Source organism: Passer domesticus, chromosome 9 (assembly GCF_036417665.1).
Source record: "Passer domesticus isolate bPasDom1 chromosome 9, bPasDom1.hap1, whole genome shotgun sequence".
Classification (NCBI taxonomy): Eukaryota; Metazoa; Chordata; class Aves; order Passeriformes; family Passeridae; genus Passer; species Passer domesticus.
The window spans coordinates 34,553,876-34,579,600 of NC_087482.1; the positions used below are offsets into that span (position 1 = coordinate 34,553,876).

General features: G+C 45.3%; 1 protein-coding gene across 4 annotated transcripts in view; it reads left to right on the plus strand.

Moving 5' to 3' along the window:
- The window catches only part of FLNB (filamin B), a 70,610-nt gene extending 47,467 nt beyond the window's left edge, over positions 1-23,143 (plus strand). For 2 of the 4 annotated variants that reach the window (XM_064432663.1, XM_064432665.1), the window contains 21 exons: positions 185-308; positions 569-725; positions 2,288-2,477; positions 4,289-4,536; positions 6,290-6,364; positions 7,066-7,168; positions 8,032-8,172; positions 9,684-9,812; positions 10,266-10,439; positions 10,593-10,751; positions 11,101-11,304; positions 11,871-12,023; positions 12,323-12,445; positions 12,986-13,252; positions 13,477-13,614; positions 13,705-13,820; positions 15,611-15,743; positions 16,749-16,925; positions 19,291-19,509; positions 20,462-20,665; positions 21,373-23,143. In XM_064432663.1, coding sequence (XP_064288733.1) covers positions 185-308; positions 569-725; positions 2,288-2,477; positions 4,289-4,536; positions 6,290-6,364; positions 7,066-7,168; positions 8,032-8,172; positions 9,684-9,812; positions 10,266-10,439; positions 10,593-10,751; positions 11,101-11,304; positions 11,871-12,023; positions 12,323-12,445; positions 12,986-13,252; positions 13,477-13,614; positions 13,705-13,820; positions 15,611-15,743; positions 16,749-16,925; positions 19,291-19,509; positions 20,462-20,665; positions 21,373-21,560 — 3,422 coding nt within the window. In that variant the 3' untranslated portion in view covers positions 21,561-23,143. The remainder of the gene's footprint in view (positions 1-184; positions 309-568; positions 726-2,287; positions 2,478-4,288; positions 4,537-6,289; positions 6,365-7,065; positions 7,169-8,031; positions 8,173-9,683; positions 9,813-10,265; positions 10,440-10,592; positions 10,752-11,100; positions 11,305-11,870; positions 12,024-12,322; positions 12,446-12,985; positions 13,253-13,476; positions 13,615-13,704; positions 13,821-15,610; positions 15,744-16,748; positions 16,926-19,290; positions 19,510-20,461; positions 20,666-21,372) is intronic. The other 2 variants (XM_064432666.1, XM_064432664.1) reach the window with 1 other exon arrangement.
- Positions 23,144-25,725: the final 2,582 nt, after the last annotated feature.

A 25,725-nucleotide genomic window follows, 5' to 3' on the forward strand; every position in this document is an offset into this window, starting at 1 on the left:
AAATCTATCTCAAGTCAATGGCTTTGAATATAAAATAAGGGAAACTGATCATTGATCTATGCCTGTTGCTTTCATTTAAAAAAAAATTGAAATTTGTTATGAGCAGTCCATCTTGTAGCTTTGTGCAGAAAATTACTGTATTTTAATAGCATATCTGAGAAAAAAAAATGTATTGCTTTTTTAGGAGTTGTGGGACCTGTTAATGTGGTAGACAATGGAGATGGCACCCACACGGTGGTGTACACCCCTATGCAGGAGGGACCCTACATGATCACTGTCAAATATGCTGATGAAGAGATTCCTCGAAGGTAAGATGATAAGAGAAACTTTGGAGAACTGAAGATTTAACAATCTAATGGTGTTCTCCCAGCACGTAAGCACCATTTATGGACTGGCTGTGGTCCTTTTTATTTAACCAGTGCAGCTCCTTGCATGACTTTGGGGTTCAGTGATGTTTTGAGCCCACAGCACCTGCAGCAGGCAGTGTAAGAGGGTTGTATAGCATGTACTGCAGCAACTATCAGCCACTGACTTGGGAGGAGGGAAAATAATGGGTTGCTCTTTTAAGTCCCTTCAAGGTGAAGGTGCTTCCTACGTACGATGCCAGTAAAGTGACAGCGAGTGGCCCAGGGCTCAGTTCCTATGGCATTCTAGCCAGCCTGCCTGTGGAGTTTGCTGTGGATGCTAAGGATGCTGGGCAGGGACTTCTGGCTGTACAGATCACGGTAAGTAACAAAAGCAAGCAGGAGAGGAAACATGTTTTCTAGGTGAGCATGAGTCTCTCCTTTCAGAAATGTCCACAGCTTTATCCTAACATACCAGTGTCCTGGAGACTGGGCTGCTGACTGGACACGAAGGACTGGTGCAGGAAAGTCTTGCACCCTGCATTTGTGAAGCTCTTGAGAGTGCTTTTGTGAAACTTCTCTCTTAAAGTCATCAGATGTGCTCTGTTTGGGTCTTGCCTAACTTTACACTCTGCAAATGCCCAAAATGAGATAAGTAATTTCTCCTAAGATTATGAAAATACTGACAATTGAAATGGAGGCAGTCTTCCAGCAGTGTTCAGCCAAGGCCATGAGATAACAGCCACTCTGAGCATCATGTTATGATAAATTACCACACACATCTCCCTCAAGCTTGCCAGAAGTCACAAGCTGCTTAAGGAGATACTGCAGGAATGTTTTGATTTATCTTTGTTACTACTCTTTCAGAAGTTTCTGGTGTATGGACTCTGTGGCCTCAGCAAAAAGGTGTCTGGTTAGTGGACCATAAAGCACATAGCTGAGCTCTGGCATGCCTAGGTCATGGGATGCCTGGTTGTACTTGCCCTTCTGCATTCTTGCTCTTGTCCTGTCTCAATGCCTGCTCAGGTGCACCAAAGCAGTTGCCATTCTGGTGTGCAAGCATGCTCTTAAAGGTTCCAGAATGCTTATCAGGGCTCCTAGCCTGGCTGGGGCTTTGAAGATCAAGTTCCACAAGACCTCTCTGGTAGAAGTGCATTAGGTGGTCCTTCTGGCAGGTATTTGTTTGCTTCTTATTCTGAGCTATTGAATATCAAATGTTTCACAAGCCTGCCTGAAAGAAGTAATCTCGTGCTGTACCTAAAATCTCAAGTCCTTTGCAGCTTATACTGTACCCCAGGTAGCATTAAGTCAAAATACAAAATTGAGTCAACATGTGATTCCCTGTAAGCAGGCTTGGAAGACTTTCTAAAATGCTTTGTGCTTTGCAGCTGATGAGGAATGATAGTTGAAGGGGCTGCATAGACCTGCTTTTAACTCTGGACTTTGCAGTGTGCCAGCAGCTGGATGCCACATGCAGGAGGGCTGACAGCAGACTCCAGTAATGCTTTCCCCTGCCCTCAGACTTTTCAGAGAGCAGCTGCCCAAAGCTACCCCATGCTTACTCAGGACAGAGCTGCACAGTTTGTGCCTCAGGGAACAGGGAAGTGTTCTTCATTTCCAACAGCAGTATGACAGTGAAGCCTGAACTTCTTACAATTAATATAAAGTTAATTAAAATGGCTTGCTGGTCTTATAAGCATTCCATATCAACCAAGGAGTAGTTAATAATAGTACTGATTGTTTTATAGTGGTCTGATATCTTTCTGCTCCTAATACTCTGGTTTTGTTACGAAGCCATTGAGCAAAATATCTTTAAACTTCAAAAAGCTGCAGTTCTGTATCTGTTTGAGACCACCTAAGTGTGGTTCTGAACAGATTTGATGCCCAGCTAAGGAAATTCAAAACCTTCATAGTGCTTAAATCTTCTGATTTGCATTCCTCAGGACCAAGAGGGCAAACCCAAGAGAGTGGACATTCATGACAACAAGGATGGCACTTACACAGTCACCTATGTCCCTGACAAAACGGGCCGCTACACGATTGGTGTGAAGTATGGTGGAGATGATATCCCGGCCTCTCCCTACAGGATCCGGGCCTCTCCAGCTGGGGATGCCAGCAAGTGTTTGGCCACAGGTCAGTGTTCAACTCCTCTCTTTGCTGTTGCTTGTTCTGGGTGTAAAGCTGCCTTCTGAGCATGGTACAGTAGGTGTGATGGGTGTAGAAGACTTGCTTGAGACTTGTGTAGTCTGGCTGCTCTTACAGAAGGGGTGTTCCTAAAGATAAGGAAGTGTCCACCCTGTGGGTGAGCAGGGATCTCTTGCAGCCTCTAGCAAAATCTGTCAGACTGCCTGGGCTGTTATAAACAGCCAGATGCAACTTTCTGATGCTTATTTTGGCATCAACAAATCTAGCTGAGAACTTAAGTGAGGTTGATTTAAAAATAACACGGGTGTGTGTCCACTGCATCTTGTTCCTTGCACAGTGAGCATTCCAAGAAGCTTTTCATTGCAAGCTACAACAGAATTAATTCTGAGGATGTAAACAGCTGGTCATGTGCAAAGCTTATTCAGGCTAGGTGTTATTAATGGAGGTTTCTGCTGCTTTTCTGTGTGGTCAAGATTGGCCTTGGTCTGAATAGGATTTTGGGAAGGAGAGAGCCTAAAGATAAGACATTATTATGACTCAAAAAATTGTTGCCTTGGTGTAGGGCTCTCCAGATTTTTTGCTGCAGGAGCACACAGGTTTTAAGGACAGATGTTCATCATGTGGCTTTGGGCTGGTCACTGGCATGCTCCCACCTCCCAGGAGGCTGTGGCAGGGAGCAGAAGTAGCAGGAACTAGTTACAAGAATACCACTGAACATTAAGTCCCTTGATTGTAGAATAAATAAACAAAGTAGACAAGGCCAAATTGAACAGGGTAACTTAATCTGTTGTTATAGACCTGTGAGAGTGTGTGGGCATTGTGCTGGACCTGGGCATTGTGCAGTTAGAGTGCCCCTGAAGCCTGTCCATCAGCTGGCTGCTATCAAGTTGTTTTAAACAGAAATACATTCCTGACACAATGGAAGAAAAAAAGAGATATCATCAAAAAAAGAAGAGATACCATCAAAATTTGTTTAAAAGATGCCTTAATGGGTAAATCTGATACTCTTTGAAGTAACTCAAATCACTAACTATTGAAAGTAACTGAGATGGAGATTACTGCCAGATGCCAGCTAAAATTTCCCATTTCCAAGAAGTGCTTCTGATTCAGTGCTGTAAAGCTGAAATGCAATCACTGTAGGAGTAAGTGCTGGAATACTGCCAATGTATTAAACCAGCAGGTTCGTTGCCAGTTGAAAATGAGCCACTTACCTGGTAACAAGTGAGGGTCAGAAGCAGGAGTATTCAATAGGTACTACTGCAAATAAGACATAATAGTTCTCATTTAAACACAGTGTTCTTCAAGCTAGATCTGATTGCTACAATTTTGGCATTGTTGCATGGTGTTCTTTTTTTGGGATGTGTGGCAGAACAGTGGAAAATTGTATGTGGGTAATGGTGGAGAAAGTGTGCCCTTTTATAGCTGCTTACACAGGGAGGTTATGTTAAAGCAGTGCAGCCCAGTTGCTGGCAGAAGAAAGTGCCTTTGGCTCTGCATAAAGAAGTAGGATAAGAGTATGGGTTAAGACATTGCTTTCTTCTTCAAACTTCGCTTTTTTCTTCTCTTTTCCCATCCAGCCTCTCTGATTGCAGAGGAGGAAGAGAGCTGGTAGCCAGCTTTAGCATACCACTGTGCTGACCAGTTTTACAAATGCCCCTTGTTGTACATCTGCTTCCAAAACCACATCTGTGGCTCCTTGGGACCAGTGTCTTGGTGCCATGCTCCCCAGGCACCTCACAGACTATCTGCCTGGGAAAACTGTCCTGTGAATGCTTCCTGTAACTAAAATTGCCTTGTAGGTCCTGGAATTGCACCCACTGTGAAGACTGGTGAGGAGGTTGGTTTTGTGGTGGACGCCAAATCAGCAGGGAAGGGAAAAGTGACGTGTACCGTCCTCACGCCAGATGGGACAGAAGCTGAAGCAGATGTTGTTGAAAATGAGGATGGGACTTATGATATCTTCTACACCGCTGCCAAACCAGGAACCTACGTGATTTATGTCCGCTTTGGTGGGGTGGACATTCCCAACAGTCCTTTCACCGTCATGGTAAGCCAGTTCTGCTCCAGAAGTACCTCCCACTCAGATCCCTGCTGCCGTCTTTTGTTTAGTAATAGGTTAACTCTGTGTGTAAATGTTCAGATATTTATTAGGCTAGCAGGAGCTAATGAATCCTTGTTCCTTGCAGAGCTTATTTTGAGCAGGCAATATGGTTAAGTGAAGTGGGATAGAAACCACCAGAGGATGAAGACTTGGCTTTTCGAAGAAATTTGTTTTTCATTTCCTGCCCGTGTAGTTCTTTTCCTAAATGATGTAAGGGTGGTTGTAGTTAGCTTCTACAACTAATTATGTTGGCCATTGTCAGATACAGTGCTCTGCCTCCTCTGTCTCTCACTTTTTATTAGGATGATCCCAAAATAAGGAATGGTCTGCTGACAGATCCCAGGGAAAGCAGACTGTTAGCTCACACTTAAAAATTATTTGTAATTGCTACTTAAACTGTTATAGCCAAATTTTCCCTCCGTCTAATTATCTTCCTTCCTAAGTGCAGTACTCCACATTTAGCGAACAAGACCCCAGTCCCCTGAGAAGCAGACTAGGTGCCTCTCAGGGCTCACAGAAGCCCTTCTTGTGGAAGAACATCTCTCTGTGTTGGCAAAACAATTCTCAGTCTTGTAATCTCAGCCCAAGCAGCCTCTGGTGCATCTCTGTCCCTGAAATCAAGGACTGTACTTGCACTGAGTCCAGATGGAGCTTGCGGGCAAGTCCCTGGGGTCCACAACTCTGGCTCTTCCTACCTGTCATCCTGGCAGATTGCTACGGGTGTCTGAAGATTTCCTTGAGAGAAATTACTCCCTTGGTCACTGCTCAAGATTCACCACAGGAAATGCCTCTCGAGGTCAGGGAGCCCAATCCTGGCCAGCCAAAATTCCCACTTCCTAGCTGACTGATACATTGTGTTTGACTTGGGTGTTTCAACTGGGGACAGAGAACACTGAAACAGCAACATTTCTGTTTTGCATTGGTTTTCTCAGTGGAGTCCACCCATGCAGAAGTTTTCAGTGGGTTATTTCATTAGGGTGGTTTGCAGTGGTGTAAATGGGCAGGAGGGGCTGAGATGGCTGAGTCTGGGGGAGCTGCCTGCATGGGTGTCAGTGCCAGCCACCCGTGTTGGGTTAATGGGGGAGATGGGAATTTGCAAGTCATGCTCTTGGCACACCTGGTGAGAAGAGCGGCTGCGCCACAGGAAAACACATTTGGTGTCTTGACGACGCAGTCCCAGCTATGAATCAGAAGAAAGGCTTTGCTGCTGTGGCTGGACGTGGGCTGGGTCATTCACCCAAGTGCATGAACTGGAGCAGCCTTCCCACAGCAGCCAGCTCCCCTGCCTCCCAGCTGGCATGTCGTGCTGCACAGCACTCAGGGACTCTCATGTTATGTGTAAACCTTTCCTTTCCTTCACTGCATCAGTCCCATAAAAAAGCAATTCTGATATTCAATTCCACCAGTGTTCAGGCACAGCTTTCCACTTCCCTCCCAAGCATGCAACAATGGCATGTACTGGCTTTGTCCCTTTGCTGTGCCACTGGTGCTTCCTCCAGTGCCTGCAGATAAGGGCAGTTTCCCACATTCCCTGACTGGATCCAGGTCTTTGCTATGGCAAGAGGACTGGGAGGGCTACACAGTGGTGGGAGGAAGGTGTTGAACTGGAAGGAGCAGTGTTCTGAGCTATGGCAGGTAGGAATGCCTTCATTCCAGAACAGCATCTAATAACAACTAACCTGCCTCTACCCCTGCCCAGGCTGTAGATGCAGATGATGTCTCCGCACAGTCACAGGAGCCAGTGGGTGCTTCTCCCCCCGGATTCCGCCCTTGGGTACAATTTTTACATTTTTCAGCTCCCCATCTGTGTTCCATTTCAGATGACAGCCTGCTTCTTGGGATTGCTTGATCGCTCTGGTCATTGTGTTCATTCTTTCTGTTTCATCAATTGTTCTTGGGATCCAGACCTTGTTTTTTCTTTGCTGCTTGAAGGGAGTCTCCAAATAAACTCATGTAAACATGAAGAGGATCATTGCACCCACAGCTTCCACTTCTGAAATGTCTGCTGTTGGCAAAAGCACCCTGAGTGCACTGCTTTGTTTTCCCAGTAAAATCAGTGTCTTGAGTTCAGAGTCGCATTGTGAAACTTGTTTCTTTTGTCCATGTTGTGTTGCAATCATTCTGCCCCATTTAAAAATCACTTTCTCTTCCAGGCCTTAAGCAACTAAATCCTTTCAGATGGAGCCACTTTGGGTCTTGTGTGCACTACATTGTCTTCCATCCCTTTGTGTTCCATTTTTATCTCTTCCTTTTTTCCAGCATGTCTTCCATCGCGCCGTGTTTGATTTGCTCTGCTCTGTGGTGTGGTGTTGTAAAGGAGAGCTTGGCCGGACACTGCTCTGGTGGAGCCCAGTCCTTGGCTGGCTGCAATAATCACTGCACACTCTCTTCTGCTTGTGCTTGCAGTGGAATTGCTCAGTGATCATTTGGCTCTACCAGCCCTTTTGAAGTGACCCATCTTTTTGCTTGCTTTAGGTTACAGAAGAAGCTTATGTCCCCGTTGGAGACATGAACGGCATGGGGTTCAGGCCCTTTGATATGGTTATCCCCTTTGCTGTAAGGAAAGGAGAAATAACAGGTACCTGGAGTGCCCCTCAGGGAGATTCGTGCTTTTTGTTAGTGTGTTTATCCATTTGCAGTAACAGACTGGGTGGTCTAGACCACAGTGTGTGTGGGAGGTTTGTATCCTGCCAGCAATATAGCTGTTTAATTTCACATTGAATGGCACCCGCTGAGGATGAGTAGGATATCCCCCTTCAATGGTTTGAGTTAAGTGAGGGGATTCTTGGTGTGTTGCTGTGGCCTAGTGCTAGGCTAGCTGTAGGGCCTATTAATGCTTTTTCCCTTCTGGAGCAGCTACATGCATCCCTGGTAAACTCCATTATTTCTTTTCTGCGGATGCTGTAAAGCAGTTAATTCTGCATTCCTGTTACAGATACCTTCTCCAAAGCAGATGATCCCTCTTCTACAGGTCTGGCAGCTGAGAGCATTGCTCCAGTAGCCCCCTGGTTGCACTAAGCTCCTACACACAAGGTCTCTAGCTTAGCAATCCCAACCCAAGCCCTGGCCTGTCTCAGCTTGAAGGAATAAACTTTCCTTTTCAAAAGTGCAGCAGAAGAGGGAGCATCTTGCTACGAGGTGGATTAGTGCTTTTTATGCAGCTTGCTGTGAAAAGCTCTGTGGCTGCAGCAAACAGCTCTGCCTGTAGAGTTTGTAAGGTCACAGGACTGTTTGCCAGATGTCTACCAGTGCCTTGTATTCATGTAGCTTAAGTAGAAAACATGTCTGGTTAGTGTTCCCATTAGTCTCCTATTTGTGCCTGTGGGTAAGGAATTTAACAATTGAAAATGCTTGTTTAAAATGGCTAGACAATTCTCTGTGGGTGGGAGAGGGGAAGCAGGCAGCTTCTCCTTCTGTAACTCCCATGGTGGCCTTTTGTAGGTGAAGTACACATGCCCTCTGGAAAGATGGATACACCAGATATCGTGGATAATAAAGATGGCACAGTAACAGTGAAATATGCTCCTACTGAGGTTGGGCTGCATGAAATGCACATAAAATACATGGGAAATCACATCCCAGGTAAGTCTGACAAAGCAGGCTATGCAAATCTGGGTGCAGGGTCCTGCTGATGCATCTGCTCCCTGGTGAGGTTCTATAGCTAAGTCATACATGCTGTGGAAAGATCTGCCCAGGATATTTTCCCATTCAGCAGCCCTTTCTCTGCAAACAGTCCAGAGAGAACTAAAGCAAAGGAGTAAGTGCCAGTACATGTGAGCTTCCATTGTGGTTTAATAGTACCAGCCAGGCTTAAAATGGATTTTGGTTTTGGGGAAACTAGCTTTTGTGGCATTTTATTATGAAGAAGAAACATACAATTTTCTAACTACTAGTTTTTCAGGTTGAAATTTACTGCCATGGTGCTCAACAAAACTACTGGTTACAGTGTGTGTTTATCCTTAAAACTGCATTGGCAAAAAATCTCAAATCTGTGGGGAGAATTGATTGGTTGAAATACTATAGTTACTCTTTCCATCTGATTGCAATAAAATATAACACACATGCATATTATGCTGTAATCTTTCTTTCTTCCTGGCTGCTTCTTAACAAACAGAAACCACTGCATTTCATTCCATTTCTCTTTTGTCCTTGCTTCACCAGCTCCCCAGTGGAAGCACTGCATTGCCTGGCTGCCCTGTGGTTCTCCAGCCATGCTGGCTTTGGGGACTGGGCAGAAAGGGGCAGACCTGAAGAGGGATGTGTAGATATGAGACAAGATACCTTCAGCACTGCCTGAGAGGGACTGCTGGTTCTGTTTGTACAGAAACACAGCACAACTTAGGCTGAAGTGGGGAGCTCAGTGATGTGAAGTGTGGTGCTGCTTCAGTCTCTTCAGCACTTTATGGATATAGCACCCCCAATACCCCTGCTGTATTGGCTCTCTGAGACCATTACCCTGTGCTGGGATAGAAAGATGATGTGCCACAATGTTTCTTTCTGGAAGGTTGTCATGAATCAAACCTTTTACTGTCTCAGCTGCAAAATCTATCTTTGGACTGAAGAGCTATCTGTGCCTTTTTTTGAATCCACTGTTGGTTGTTAGTGACTGTACTTTTTGTTCTTGTGCACCAGCTTAGCTAATCTGAGGCTGGCAAATACATTTTTGGATACCCTTCAAATTTGCTAGTTCAGGTTCATTGAGTCAGACAATGTGCTGTGCTAGTTCCTAATTCTGGGCTACCAAAATTCAGAATCAGTGCCTGAACTGAAAGCCTGCTTGTGAGTCATCTTCTGATTTAATGTGCTAAAAATAAACTTGCAGTGAACAAAATGAATTGCAACATCATTTAAGCTTATCTCTGGTAACTAGAGTAACACTTACTCTTCCATGACTGAATGTGGCACAAATTGTGGAAAAGTGTCTTTTGAGGATGGAAACAGAGGCTTATTTGGTTTTTAAGTGCATTACAGTCACAGTAAGGTTTTTCGGATACCACGTAATAAGAAGGGCATTCAGGAACAGGGGTATCAGTTCTTGTAGTCCAGCCCACTCGTCCTTACATGTGCTTCTGTTTGGGTTTTTTCCCCTTTAGAGAGCCCTCTGCAGTTCTATGTCAATTACCCCAACAGTGGCAGTGTGTCTGCTTATGGGCCTGGCCTCATTTATGGGATTGCGAATAAACCAGCAACTTTCACCATTGTCACAGAAGATGCAGGAGAGGGTAAGTCAGTCCTTTAAACCCATCCTACCCTAAACAAGGAACTTCTTGGTAGTGTAATGCACTTTGGCTTTGATTTACGTTCATCTGTCCAGCTGTGAATCTCTGTGGTGTGACACAAATGACTTATGCAATATAAGTGAAAACTGGTTTATTACCCCTTCCTGAGAGCAGTAGATGTACCCTGTGGTACTGGGTGCAAATTATTTGTTCAATTAAAAATAAACTGAAAGCAGCTTAAATCTAGGGGATGATGACTGGATGTGGAATCACTGTTCGGTAAATCTAAAGACTGGATAGAACTGTGGCCTTAGTGGGTTGGTCTGAGCTGGTTTTGCTGCTGTCCTTTGAAAACACACATTTTAGGCTCCATTTTTAGTACCAGGTACTGGATATTTCTCTTTGGACCTGGTGTTCACAAAGATTTACAGAAGTGCCACTCTACTTCTTTCCTAGGTGGGCTGGACTTGGCTATTGAAGGACCTTCAAAAGCAGAGATCAGTTGCATTGATAACAAAGATGGGACATGCACAGTCACGTACCTGCCTACTCTACCTGGGAACTACAGCATCCTGGTAAAATACAATGACAAACACATTCCAGGCAGTCCATTCACAGCCAAGATCACAGGTATAAAGTTTAAACTTCTGGAAGCACTTCATATTAAAAATTAACCTCTGATACCATGGGGAACCTGGTTTGTGGCAGGAATTTGAAGTCCTCTGACTTGTTCTGCACTTAACCTTGTAATGTTTTGTGACTCATTTCTCTTTATGTATTCAGATGATAACAGAAGACGTTCTCAGGTTAAGCTTGGTTCTGCTGCTGACTTCATGTTGGATATCAATGAGACTGATCTCAGTCTCCTAACAGCCAGCATTAAAGCCCCATCTGGTCGTGATGAGCCTTGTCTTCTGAAGAGGCTGCCCAATAACCACATTGGTAAGATCTGACAGATTACTGTGATAGTCTTTACTCCAGTTTGCTTTGCTTTGTAAAATGACTGACTTCTGTGCTCCTTCCCAGAAGAGTGTTGTTGAACCAAGTGGTTCAAAGTGTTTGCTACAGTTGTCCAAAGACAGAAAAGTATGAAGAGTGGCCTCTTGTCTTAGCTTGCATGTGACGTGCCAGGTTGTCAGCATATATGAATGGCCTTGTGGTTCACTTGAGAGCAACATCAGTAAAGAGACTCCTCTTCCAGTATTTCATTTCTTGGTGTGATTAAGGCATTTAAATCAAGTATAACACAAATAAAAACTGAATTAATTTCTCACATTTCTCTGCTTTGTAGGCATCTCATTCATTCCACGGGAAGTAGGAGAACATCTGGTTAGCATCAAGAAAAATGGGAGCCATGTACCAAACAGCCCTGTGACAATCATGGTGGTCCAGTCTGAGATCGGGGATGCCAGACGGGCAAGAGTTTTTGGACGTGGCTTGGTAGAAGGACGAACCTTTGAAATGTGTGACTTCATTGTAGACACAAGAGATGCTGGTTAGTTCCCTCAGGGTCCATGAGATGCTGTGAGATATATATTGACTGTACACAGAGCACTGCCTCCCTCAGCATGCACCCACCAGGTCACAAGCTGCAAAGCAGCAGCTGCCATTAAGCACAGTCATTGCTGTCAGTTAGTAACCACAGTGCTATTTCAGAATATGCTTTGTAAGGTCCTGGCACATGCCTTTATTACAACCAAGAGGGACCATCACTGAGGTGGTGCTGGCTCTAGTATCATTTGATACTTCAAGAAGGAAATGAGGAACATAGTTATTTCCCTGTCAGTTTAATGTGGAGCCTTGGATAACTTTTTGGCTTGGTAGATAACTTTTCAACATTATTGAAAGAAAAAGGGATATAGTCAGAGAATTTTAGGAGCTGAATGCATGCTGTGCCTCTGACTGATTAGGAGTACAGAAATGCCATTATGGCATTGTGCAACTCCTATGTGCACATTATGATACAAACCTACCAACTAGAACCTGCTATGACTTTGGACTATTTTATGTCAGATTTAGAATAGAGCTTTGGAAATTGAGGATAACTTATTTATATTGTAGGTTATGGTGGGATCTCACTGGCAGTTGAAGGACCCAGCAAGGTAGAGATCCAAACTGAAGATCTAGAAGATGGAACTTGCAAAGTGTCCTATTTTCCAACTGTACCTGGTGTGTACATTGTGTCCACTAAATTTGCAGATGAACATATTCCAGGTAAGCAGAAGTATTGGGCAAATTTTTGAATAGTACAACAGAAGTCTTACCTGGCTGACCAGTGCTCTGGAACTGTGGGTGGGCTTTGTGACCATAAGTCCCAAAGATTCGAGGAGGTTCTCCCCAGGTAGCAAGCATCCAAAACTGTTCTGGTTACGTGCATGTATTTGACTTGGGCTTGACTGAATTTGGTATAAAGTTCCCCTGTGATTCCCTACAAGTCAGAGGAAGCTTTCATTTCTGCCCTCAGTGGTGTGTGTAATGAGCAGAGGAGAAATGACTTGCTGTGATACTTACAGGCAGCCCATTCAGCGTGAAGATAAGTGGTGAAGGAAGAGTTAAGGAGAGCATCACACGAACAAGACGGGCTCCTTCTGTTGCAACAGTAGGAAGCATATGTGATCTGAACCTAAAAATCCCAGGTAAGCAGCAACATCCTTATCCCCAAAACCACAACTTGCACTTGTATAGCATGGGGTACTTGAGAAAGGGAAAAAACAAACTTCAGTTTTGTAAGGACATCCTCATAGTAACATATCTTAAGGAAGAAACACTGGTAATGTGTCTTTTCAAACGGTTAAAAGTAAGCATAACCATGATCAACACATGAAAAAATAAATACTAGTGAGGCCTTAATTTATTCTGTCTTCAGCAGGCTGGAGAATGGGCTGCACAGCTCACTTTAGCTCCAGGGTTTTGAGATCATGTTGGCTGTTAAATGTTTGTACTGCTGTCTGGAAATTGTGAATCATGTAGGCCAGGCTTAGCTGGCTGCACTTATCCAGCCACTTCATCTGCCTCTGTAGCACCTGGGAGGCTGCAGCTGGCCAGGTTTTCTGCTCAGAAGCACACAGATAGCTGTGTGCTTCTTGTTATTTGTACTGGGTAGTCACTTGAGCTCAGGTCCTGCTGCCAAAACCCTTTGTCACTTTCTAATCTGCATTTTTTTATTCTCTTGCTAGAAATTGATTGTGCTGATATGACGGCCCAGGTAACCAGTCCCTCTGGTAGAAACTTTGATGCCGAAATTGTAGAGTGTGACAAAAACACCTACTGTGTCCGCTTTGTGCCACAAGAAATGGGGGTCCACACTGTGGATGTCAAATACAAAGGGCAGCCCGTGCCAGGCAGCCCCTTCCAGTTCACCGTGGGGCCGCTGGGCGAGGGAGGAGCCCACAAAGTGAGAGCTGGAGGCCCAGGGCTGGAGCGTGGAGAGACAGGTGTTCCAGGTGAGTCCTCTGCTCCCACAGGCTCCAGAATCTGCTGTGTGCAGGTCAGCAGTGCAGTGTTTTGGCTAACAGGAGCCTCTGAAACTGCTAAGCAGTATCTCCTAGGATGGTGGGATGAGCTACCATTCTCAAATATGCTCAAGTGGGGAACTTTAGTCTGTTAGGAGAAAGCTGCAACCCAGCAGCAAACTTACCCTTTTGTGTGGTCTCGTGTGCTTCAACAGCTGAGTTCAGCATATGGACACGGGAAGCTGGAGCTGGAGGGCTGTCTATTGCTGTAGAAGGCCCAAGTAAAGCAGAAATCACCTTTGATGACCATAAAGATGGATCTTGTGGTGCATCATATATAGTTCAAGAGCCAGGTATGTTCTGAGACCAAATCACATGGAAACAACACTGATTGTGACTTTGAAAGAAACTAAGAACACTCACTGCTTCTCTTCTCTCTGCAGGCAACTATGAGGTGTCCATAAAGTTCAATGATGAGCACATTCCTGAAAGCCCCTACCTGGTTCCTGTCATCGCCCCCTCCGATGATGCTCGCAGGCTCACTGTCACTAGTCTTCAGGTGAGACATAAGGAAACATCTCTACAACTTACCACAGAGACTGATTTCGTCCTTGTTCTCCAAAACCAAAATGGTTGCCCTTTTTTCTGAGTAATAGCCTTGTCTTGGTTGGTGCTTGTTGTCAAGATCTGCTTGCAGCCAGAGAGATTTTTGGCAGCTGGCCCTGGGTAACTCTGGCTAGCCAGAGTTCGAAGGCAGAAGACTCAATTAAATGTGTTACAAGTGATAACACTTGGGAATTAGGAATAAGAAGTTCCAGAAATAGCATTGGAGGAGCTAAGACACATTTCCCGTGCCATTAGCTAGAGGAAGGACAAGGAGAACTGAAATTTAGAGGTGAACCACCAGTGATCATGCTGGTACCTGGTTCCTCATTTGGCACGTGCATGAAGAGCTGCATTTCCATGGGTGAGGTAGCACAGGGCTGCATAGCTGGGACATCACTGTGGCCTGGCCAGGCAGACAGAGGTGGCCCCACCATGAGGTCAGGGTACAGATTTGCCCTGGCTGATGCTACAAAACCACAGAGTCACAGCTGAGATGATTCACGAAAGGTAGTGAATCTCAGAGTGAATCACAGCTTTGTAGCTGGTCTGGGCTCATCTAGTAACCTAACCATGTAATTTGTGTATGTGTGTGGTTACAGGCATTAAAATACAAGTAACATTAAAGGCCTGACTGAAATCTCCAAAGCCAGAAGCTTGGATGTGAGACTGAGAATCTGTGTCTAAATATACTGTACCTCAGTCCTCCTTGAGTGGTGATTAGTACTTCAGTTAAGGCTTTTTTGGGTCGTGTCCCAGCTGTGATCCCCAGGAGTTTGCCTGGGCTGCAGGAATTCTCCACCTCGGCTGTATAAATGAGCCATGACAGCCTGATCCGGTGGTATCTTTTCTAACTAGGAGTTACAAGGGCGTTAATTAGTCACTGTGGTATTGATGTTTGCCTTGTGTTTCATTTAAAGACTCTTTGACAGGAATACTCACTTCAATTAAGTCCTGGAGAGGCAGATAAAGCTGAGTATTCTGTAACTGAGTCCATTGTGCAGCCTCAGCCTCCACTAAACCCACATCAGGGACTTGTTTATACATTGTACCTCAGTTCTACTCAGTTGCATTTATTTCCCTCTTCAGGATTTAGTTGAAAACAAAATGAGGTAAAGTATGTTAAGTGTGAGATATTACTGCTGCATGGGCTGTGCTGGTCGAGGACCACTGTGGCTCAGAGGTTGAGCTGTCTCGCCTTCCACCAATGGCCTGACAGCATCACAACATCTGGTTTCATGTTTTAAATTACTTTCTTATGTTTGAGACATCTTGTGGTGGCGTTCTAAATGCAGCCTCTTGTGGCAAATATAAACATGCATATTACTCTTTCAGACTTTTGGATTATCAGAGGCTTTTCCCTGAATGAATCTGGAATGAATGAATGGGCTGAAAATGGAGCTATAGCTTAAGCATCCTTTAAATCAAGTGCTGGGTACCAAGGACTGACCTCAGTGATAATGGGTGACTAGTATTGTAAACCTGCCTCACTTTGATGTGGTGCAATTGTCTGGCTTCCAAAAACAGTCTGTTACCATGGGAAAAGTCAGCCTAGCCAACATGGGTGAATCAGCCACCCTCTAAGAGGGAGAGAGCATCTGATTTGAGAGTTAATGCAAGTCACAATTTTATGCCTTTTGTTAAAATCAAAAAACCCTAATGCTGAAGTGGTTATTTCCCTTCCACAAATCTTGTGCTGTCTGAAATGAAAGTTTGAATGTGATAATCTGACTGTTGCATTCTCAGGAGTCTGGATTAAAAGTTAATCAGCCAGCATCCTTTGCTATAAGGCTGAATGGGGCAAAGGGCAAGATCGATGCTAAAGTCCACAGCCCCTCCGGAGCTGTCGAAGAGTGCCATGTGTCTGAGCTGGAGCCAGGTGAGCACAGCTTGATGATGATCAAAACAATTGCATGACCTCCAAAGCACACTTGCTGCCACATAGGGAATTCAGTTCCTTTGGCTTACGAATAGTGTGTCCCAAGGATGAGCATGTTGCTTGGAAAATGACTTTTTGGTGTCAAGAGCTGTTCAGTCAGTGTTATGTCCATGTTTTTCCATGAACTGACTGAGCCCCAGCTTGTGCAAGATAGAAGTATTGAAGTCTTGGCTTGCCAGTGAAGGTACAGTGACATTAGTAATAAATTAAATATGATGTGGTTGTTGAATTTAACCAGGGAAGAAGTTTATTTCTCAAAGCCATGCTTCGATCTTTGACTAATAGTTTATGTTTAACTCACACTCACTCCTTCACATGAAATGTCAAGGAGGCTGTCTATAAGCAAACACTACAGAAAGCTCAACACCTGTTTCAGCAATGAGCTTTTCTTTTTCACTTGAAGTCTGTATGAGTTACGGTCTGTACTATGAACAAACAGCAGCTGTCCAGCTGGGGGAGATCAGTCCCGCCTCTGAGTTAACACACAATCAAAAATGTGAAATATCAGCAAATTGCTAAATTACTTCATTGGATGAAGGTGTGGTGTCAGAGCAGCACACTCAGCTTGCTGCTAAGATTTGGCTTGCTCTGACCAGCTGCTTTTCTTCTACACACGGCTCCCTCAGCTGCCAGCAGAATGGACTGTGATTCAGTTTTCATGTTTAGTGCATGAGTGAGGCAAATAATCCTCAGACTAGATGACAGTTGAGATCAGGTCCTAGTGAACAAGGTGAAAACACAAGCTGTAAAACCTTCTGTGAGAAATACAGCATTTTCCTGCTTCAATACAAGTTTAGCAGCTCATGTAGCTGAGTTCACTTAAACCAAACCATGTCAAAGTCTTTCAGAAGCTCGGATTGCTATCAGCCCTGCGCTGGGTCTAATTGGTGTTTCTGCTTGGGTTGTTGCCTCTGGTTGGTCAGAAGAGCCCCTTGTCTGTTGCAGATAAATACGCAGTTCGGTTCATCCCCCACGAGAACGGCGTGCACTCCATCGATGTGAAGTTCAACGGGAGCCACGTGGTGGGCAGCCCTTTCAAAGTGCGCGTGGGCGAGCCCGGCCAGGCGGGCAACCCTGCCCTTGTCACGGCCTACGGATCCGGCCTGGAGAGCGGCACCACGGGTAACCCTTCTCTGCACGCCTGCTTGCACTGGGGCTTTGAGACCTACAGAACCTGTTTCTAGGCATACTTTTACATGACTTCACCTGCTAAGGCAGCTGAACTAACCCACATTCTCTGCTGACCTGAGTGCAGGCTAATTTTGCTTTCTAGCATGCTCCTCGTGTCTTATAACCATCACTCACAAGCCTGCAGCTAAACTGAGCCTTAACAAACTTAAAACTTAGTAAATCAGCAACTGCAACATGCATTCACTGAACTGCTGGTTAGCAGCTGGGCTACAGCTCTGCTGGTTAGCTTAGCTCCACGTCGGTGGTCCCTCGAGCTCCAGAGATGCTCTGGCTCCCTTCCACACATGAACACGATGTCTGAGTTGGCTGTCTAGAGATGAAGGAATCTTGTTTAACTTGTGTTAATTAAATGGGTATGAGGATGTTACCTTCCATGTTAGCTTCCCTTTGGTGCTTGCACCTCTAAGAAATCTCAAGTGAAATGCAGTAGGATGTAAACGCTAGGGAGAAGGTGGGTTGTTCTGTGGGTAGTGTGGTATTCGTGCTCCAGATGCAGCCTGAACAGTCTCTTGGAAATCTGGCACCTTGTTGTCTGCTGTGGCTGTCTCATCTGATAGTTCTCAACTCAAGAATGTAGGGTTTAGGGTTTGTTTTTTCATTTCTATGATTTGTGGCCTTAGTAAGTACGAAAACATTCCAGGAATATGCACTTTGATTTATTTGTGTTCTTGCTCAGGCCACACACACAGGTAAATAGCAGAGTAAAATGATTATTTTTCTCTCCTTTTGTAGTGTAAGGGAATAGCTAGTTTGTTTTGTCCTATCCACTGCTGTCTCCTGTGGATTCCATCTCATACCTTTTTTTCTCCCTGTGAAAAAAAAAATACTGCAGTTATTCAGTCAAAGCTTCTGCTGTTCAGAGGAACCAAGCAGTTGGTTTTGGAAACATGCAGATACACCCTATAAAATAAAGATGTAGCTTGAGCTCCTTTAATAGGTGGAAACAAAAGCACTCATTAATACCAGCCGGTGATGCATCAGGGACAGGGGAATATTTCTTCATCTATAAAGGTGCTTGGGGTTGTTTTTAATCTAAATAGACTGTTTAATTTCAGCAAAGCTGCTCTGTGCCCCGTTGTTGAATCCTGGCCGCTGCCAAAAGCACAGTGCCCTGGGAGCTGCTGAGCAGCGTTTCAGAACAATGGCCCAGTGTAGGGGTTTCAGTGCTGAGCACCTGAGCCGTGCCCCGGGGAGGGCTGAGCGTCTGCAGCCTCCAACAATGCGAGCCTTCATCTGGGGCACAGCAGAGAGCAGCCTCTGCAGCAAGAACTCGCAGTGGGAAGCTGTGAGGCTTGCTGGCTTTGAGAATTAACTTCTCTCCAGTTGAGCAGGGCATTGCAGGCTGATGCCTGGCCTCCCGGGCTGCTGGTGCCAGGGGGATGGGCTGCTGGAGCACTGGAAAATGGCATAATCCTCTGTGGGAGCTGGGCTCTGCCAGCATTGCGACACAGCAGCCTCTTTTGTGGGGAGGCTAGAAACTTCTTCTGAGTTTATTCCCACATTTTCATGCTTCCATCGCAGCAGCAGTAAACTTTCCCATGGCCATCCTGGTTTTGAGTGTGCCTGAGCACTTTATTCCTCCTCAACAGTGTCTCATGCAACAGCCCAAAGATCATAAATATTTGAGGCCAGAGTCTGACAGTAAATTATTTGGGGGCTGAAAGCCTTACTTAATTTTTTCTTGTGTTGCTGGCATTGTGTCATTGGCTTAGTATTAGCAGCAATAATTCAGCTGTGTTAACCAGATGCTGTAATTAAACAAGCTTTTGTTTCCACAAACTGCTTGGAGTGCTGTTGCCGAGCAGTTCAAACACACATCTCCTCCAGGCCATCTCCTGCCCCTTGTCCTTCCTGCTTTCTTGTGGGCTCTTCACTGCTGATTTGCAGTCCAGGCAGCAAGACAGCTCTGAACTCACTCAAACTTAGCCATGCTGGAGCTGTGTGGGTGTGGACTCTGATGCCCAGCAGAAAAGCTCTTGTTTTCTCTCTAAGCCAGTTTTTGATACCAAATTACTTCCATTTGAGTCCTGAAGGGCTGTCATGACCCCTTCTCCCACACAGTCACATAACCTAACTGGAGGAGGGAGCAGGATGAAGCTGGGGAGGCTGCCCGGGGTGCAGAGCTCCATTTGGGGCTGGCCTGAGCAAGGCTGCTGGGGTGGATGTGGTGTCCCTCCCTGCCTGAAGCCCTGGGAGGCTGATCTTGCGCCGAATGACCCCGTATTGAATGCCTGAGGCTGCGTGTGTAACATCGGGTGTGAGGAAGAGTGTGTCTCACTGTGCTACGTCTTTCCAGGACTGCAGTCGGAGTTTTTCATTAACACGACCAAGGCTGGTCCAGGTACCCTCTCTGTTACAATTGAAGGGCCATCAAAGGTGAAAATGGACTGCCAGGAAACTCCAGAAGGTTACAAAGTCATGTACACACCCATGGCTCCAGGAAACTATTTAATTGGAGTTAAATATGGTGGACCTAACCACATAGTGGGCAGCCCTTTCAAGGCAAAGGTTACAGGTAAAAAGCTAACTAGTATTTACTCTGTGCCTGAAGTAGGTCGTGTCATTCAGCAAAAAAATCCTCCTGAGACAATGTGCTATTCTGGTCTAGATGCCCAAAAGCATGAGAAGCAAAACATTTCTCCCCATCACCTCCAAAGCCTAGATTAGGGGTCTCAGGAGCAGCTACAAAAGCTGCAGTCACAGAGCTTGGCAGCTTGACTCAGTGATGGGCCATAAAACAGCTTTATGGGGTAATATTGAGTCCTGATCTAGTGCTAGGGTCTTGCATGGGTCACAGGGAAATATGACTTATTTACCCATTTCCCCCCACCCTCAAAGCTTGAAACCTGCTCACCTGTAGCATGTGTTGCCTCTCTTGGTCTCATTTTGGTGCAGGTATCACCTAGCCAGAGGTCAGTAATGCCTGGGAGGCTCCTAGGGGAAGTTAGGAAGGCTGGTTTAGGAAGCTTGTTCTCTCTCCAGCACTGTGTTTAAGCACAGGCTGAAGCTCATCTGTCCTCCTCCCCCGAGCTTGTGAAACCCTCTTGTGGTGCCCATAGTGTGGTGATGTTCTCGGGAGAGGGTGGCGAGGACTGCGCTCCCCCAGGCTGGGACATGCTCTGCTTTCAAAATGGGTTATTGCAAAATTGCACCTGCTTTTCTGCCAACTCAAGTCATTTTTGGCATTTGGTGATTGGAGCACAATTAACTCTTCTTAAGCAATCTGCTTTGCTTAATGAATCCTGAAGTTCCTGTGGTCCTTTAGCCACTTGAGGGCTCTGGGATGGGATTGTTGCCAGTGGTGCTGGAAGATGTCAGCTTAAAAACCCAAGTAGGAAATTGCTCCTCTGCAAAAATGCATTTTGGATGCAGAATGCATGCTAGTCATTAGGAGGGTTTTGAAACCTCCTTCTGAATGTCTTTCAGATGGGGCAAATCTGAATGTTAGAAACCTTTTCTGTTTCCAGGGCAGCGACTGGTTAGTCCAGGCAGTGCCAACGAAACCTCTTCCATCCTGGTAGAGTCAGTGACGAGGTCATCGACTGAAACTTGCTATAGCGCCATTCCCAAATCCACCTCGGATGCCAGCAAAGTGGTTTCCCGGGGAGCAGGACTCTCAAAGGCTTTTGTGGGTCAGAAAAGCTCCTTCTCTGTGGACTGCAGCAAAGCAGGTATGGATACAGGAACCAGATGGCTGTTCAGGATTGGTGGTTTATCTGAGCATTTTTTTCCCATAAACCAGCTTGCAGGGTTAAAATTCAGAGCTTGAGGTAATGATCTGGTACTAAGGAAAAATGCTAAATAGTATACTGTGCTCACCACGTCAGTCCTAATACAGAGGCCGTAAATTCCTCTCCAAATGGGTTAGTCTGAGCCAGGTGCACCTGAAAGAACCACAGGATTATGGCATGAGAACAAACAGGTTGGACTTAAGCAACCCTTGTGGTGCATTGTAGCATGTAATGCACAGTGTTCCTGTTACCTTTCAGTGCTCATCATCATCACTGTCTGGGAGCTCTGTGGTGGGTGGATTACAGGCCAGCTGTGCCCACTGGCCCCTGCTATTAACTTCTGATGAAGTACTTGTAAAGCAATACCAGCTTGTTTTCACAAGCAGCATTGATGGCTCCTGTGCTCTGCTTAGTGGTAACCTGTCAGGTCTGGCAAACAGCACAGATAAACCCTCACCTCTGTGAGGCTGAAAGCTTTTCAATATAAAATTCCTTCTTACGCCAAATTAATCTGAGGTATGGCTCAGCTACCACTCTGTGAATTAAAATAACAAAATCCATGTGTTACAGAGCCAGTATATTATGATAAACCACCACTCTACCTTGTTTAAGCTCAGGGATATTAACAGTTGTGTCTTTTGCTGCAGGTTCCAACATGCTGTTAGTTGGCGTCCACGGACCTACAATACCATGCGAAGAGGTGTCCATCAAGCATTTGGGCAGCCACCAGTACAACGTCACTTACGTTGTCAAGGAGAGGGGGGACTATGTGCTGGCAGTGAAGTGGGGTGACGAGCACATTCCTGGGAGTCCCTTCCATGTCACGGTGCCATAGGCGCGCTGCCGGGCTGTCCCTGCGTCCGCAGTTCCTGTAGAGTTGTACTGGGTGCAGCCGTGGTGCAAAACGCAGTTTCTAGATACACACGGCTCACATTTCAATAGTCAGGCATAAATTCTAACTGTTTTTACAAGCATTTCACTTCTATCCTACTTACCAACCTAATGTCAATTTATTTAATATCTCCTCAAATTGTACCTTTTGTAGTACAGTCCGGGTCACTGTTAATGTTTGGAGAATCACGTGGATGAGTAGACACTAATTTCCCTTGCGGATGTTAAAGACTCTAGATGTTAATTGAAAACTGGAATTTGTCTTTGTAATTGGGTATCTTAACTACTGATTTTATTTGACTGGAGACTTTACATTTTAGTTATGGAATATGACTTGGGCTGTCCCCAGTTCAAATTCTTTTCTGTAAAGAAATGAGGTAAAACTGGTACTATAGTAGGTGCCTTTGTATACTTGATCAATTTTAATGCTTAACATTATAAAAAGCTATTAAAAGTAGCTTTACCACTCAAATTGAAAATGTTTCTGAAAATGCTTTGCCAATGGTTTACATTTAGGAAAAGTTTATCTTTTATAGCAAACCAAAAGCAGATTGAAAATTACTTCCTGTAAGCTTTCAGCCTCTCTATGTTAACGCTTTGTAACTCTAGAGACAGATAGCTTTTTGGCCATAATGCTAGTAATGCGGTTTTTTATGAGCTTGGGATGCTGGTGATGCTTCTTCAACTTTACAGGTAACCCCCTCCCACTGTTTTTGATTTAAGAACAAGCCCTGGGTTGGCTGGGTTAAGTAAAGCCCCTGAAATTGCCAGGCCAGGCATGGCTGTCACCTGTGTGACCAGAGCACCAGGGTGTGTTGAGATGATGACCATTGGTTTCCCTGGAGGCTGCAGGCCAGGCCAGTGTCTGAGGCAAAGAAGCCATCCTGGGAATGGGACCCACATCTGCAGTGGGACACAGGGTGGGTGAAGTTACCAGTAATAGCAATACCAATAATAGCAATATCAGTGAACAAACCCCTCTTTGGTGCAAGGTGTTTTATTGTATCTCAGTCCAAGGACATGCCTCAAGCCAACTCAGCTCTCCTGAAATCCCCTTTGTGCTGCAACAGGCATTGCTGCTGAGGGTTAGGGAGTGGAAACTTCCTTGTAACTTGTCTGTTTGTCCCGGATTACTCCATACTACTTCCCAGGTGCAGATCTGAATTGCTGCCAGCTGCTGGGGCTTTAGCAAACTCTCCTGATGAGCTCAAACTCTGCAGTTTGGAGAAGGTAGGATTTGTTGAAAACCTGTTGACACGTCACTGTCCCTTGGGAGATGTTCACGCTTACGGTTCTGTAATTACGTGTGGATGTACTGCTCTCCAGCACAGTTACTGGCAAAAAAAGGAAGGTTGGGTTTTTTTTTACTGTGCTTTTTTTAGTGCCTTAATGTGAAATGCTCACTACATTGTAAACTAGAAAGTAAAAACAAAATAAACTGGAATAAAATGCAGGATTGTAAAATTGTATCTTATAACTTATTAAATAGAAATGTTTGCTTCATTAAAATGTGCATGTTAAAAACAACATCGGATTCTTTTCATATGTAGTCAGTAAAGTTCAGACTGAAACTACACCACACAGCAGCTTCAGGCAGACCAAATAGCCTATGGGCTGTGCAGGTAGCCATGAAAATTTGGGCAGAACCTCAACACCATTAATTTTTTTTCCCCTGAAACTTTTTTTTTCTTTCCTTAAAACAAAATGGCAGAGCTTTAAGCCATACATAAATGTGCAGGGTGCAGTGTGGATGGAGCATTGCACAGCTGTGCTGCTTTGCCCCTGTGCAGACCCAGGCACGGGGCAGGGCTGTGTCCCTGGAGCTGCCCCCTGGGCTGTGCTCCTGCAGCCGCTGCTCCCCGGGATCCCGGGGGTGTTTGCAGAAGGTGTCTCCCTGCACCTGGGGCCAGCACCTCCAGCACAGCCATGGAAACCAGCAGATGTTTTCCCAAACACTCTCCTGCTGAAAGCCCCCGTGAAACCTGAGATGCAGTGGCTGCCAAGGACTTTCCTGCCCCAGGCTTATCAGATTATTTCCTTTTTATAGTTAACTCATTAGCCTCGTGGTAGATATGTCATCATGAGCCTCCTATTCAGTGTTTGAAACAAAACAAGCCTGGATACAGCTGGTGGTGTAAGTAAACCTTGAGAGCATCTCACCTGCATAACTCCTATGTGCTTGTCTGGCCTTCTCTTGCCTGTTGCCCTTTGTCTTGGGTTAATGACACTGGCTGAAATTAGCAGGAATTTGTGAAGTTGATGGACCCTGGTTGCTACTGTGGCTGGGGTTACCTCCAGTAAAAGCTGAGCTCTGCTTCAAGTGACCATCTCTGCCTGGCCTGGGCACTGACAGCTGTGGAGTGGCCACAAAAATGATCTTGCTAAGGACAGCAAGCACCCAGTGGTGATGGGAAGAGCTTCTTGGCAGGGTTGATTTTGGACAACAACATTCAGCTACATCCAGTGGCTCTGCCACTGAGGTCTGACTGTGTTGGGCACAGATCGGTGCTTTGGGGGACCTGCTCTGCTTTTGGCACCTTGACCAAGGTTTCTAAGTGCAGTGGCTGTCCTTAGCAGGCTGGAGTGTCGTGTACATGTTACTGGTGTCCCAGTGCCTCCTGCTGGGCAGACTTGCAATGGTACAACATGCACTTCAGTATAGGAACAGAACTAGCATCAGTCTTTTGCCTTGAGCTGTGGAAGTGCTTTTCTCTCAATTCAGTTGACCTCAAGTTCTTTTTCTTTGTTCATAGTCTCCTTGGTGGTGGTTTGCAGTAGGATTTGGCCACCTGTGAGTCCCTCTTGGAGCTTCATCCTTCCTTAACTGGCCCGAGCTGTGCTGTGAGCACTGCACAAGGCCTGGCAGTGCCCTGGTGGGCAGCTGGAGCCCTGCCTGCTGCTGGCAGTGACCCGGGGCAGGGCACTGCCACATGGGAGCACATGCATGGCCCTGCCACATGGGAGCACATGCATGGCACAGCTGGCAGGGTCACTGGGTGTTCTGGTGGGTGGTGGAAGGTAATCCCTGCAGCACAGCAGTTGCCATGGGATAACTCCAGAGCATTCCAGCCCTGCCTGGTACTGGTGGGATGCATTTGTACATCTCAATGGCCAAAGAGAAGGGCTCTTTGGAGGTGATGCCCTGGAGCTCCTCACAACCCATACACTCAGCCTGTCCTTATCCTGCAGCTCGAGTCTGCCCTGAGCCATCCCTGACCCCTGGCTGTGCTTGTTCCTGCCATACCCTGGGATCTCACTGGTTGCCCACTGGCCCTCTCCTTTGCTCTGGGGAGCTGTTGAGTTCCCTCTTCAGACCCATCTGGCTGTCCATGGCCTTGGCTCTGTGTTTCTGATGGCTGTCTCTGCAGCCAGCATGGCAATACCTCATATTCTGGGGTGTTGCATGCAAAACTGATAATTGCATTTTGCCTTGTGCAGCTGTATCTGTAATAAATTAAATATATGCTTTTAAATTATTTTAATAATTTTAACTTTTACATATTTAATATTATTTAAATTATTTAAAACATTCTATTTAATAACTCAAATTATTTACTCTTTAGATAATTAATCTTTAAATCTTTATATAATTAATCCTTGAATCATTATATGTATGTGTGTGTATATATAGATATGTGTGTGTAAAGGTGTTCCAGTATACTTCATTTTTTTTTGCCCATGTTGCTGCAGTGGCCAGTCTCCAGGCCTGGGCCTGTACAGAGCACTTTGTGTGTCCAAGCTGGATCTCCCTTCACCCCAAAAAGCCCTGGCCTGCTCTGATGTCAGCCAGGCACATTGACAATGTGGTGCTAGGGCTGTTGCTTAGCAGGGCTCTGGGTTTGGTAAGATGATGCAAACCCTGTAATTACTTTTCCTTCTAATTGTCTGTTGAAAGTGAGATTGTGACATTTCTAATCCAGAAACTGTTGTTTTTTTTTTTCTCTACTCACTTTTAGCTTCTGCATTTATTTGCTTTAAATTTATTTTATTATTTTTTTCAACTAATTTTTAGTCCACATTGAAATGTACTTGCAATGCAGACAATGCACTTTTTGCACCTGAAAAAAAGGGGAACAAACTACTTATAAATCACATGAAAAAGCCTACCA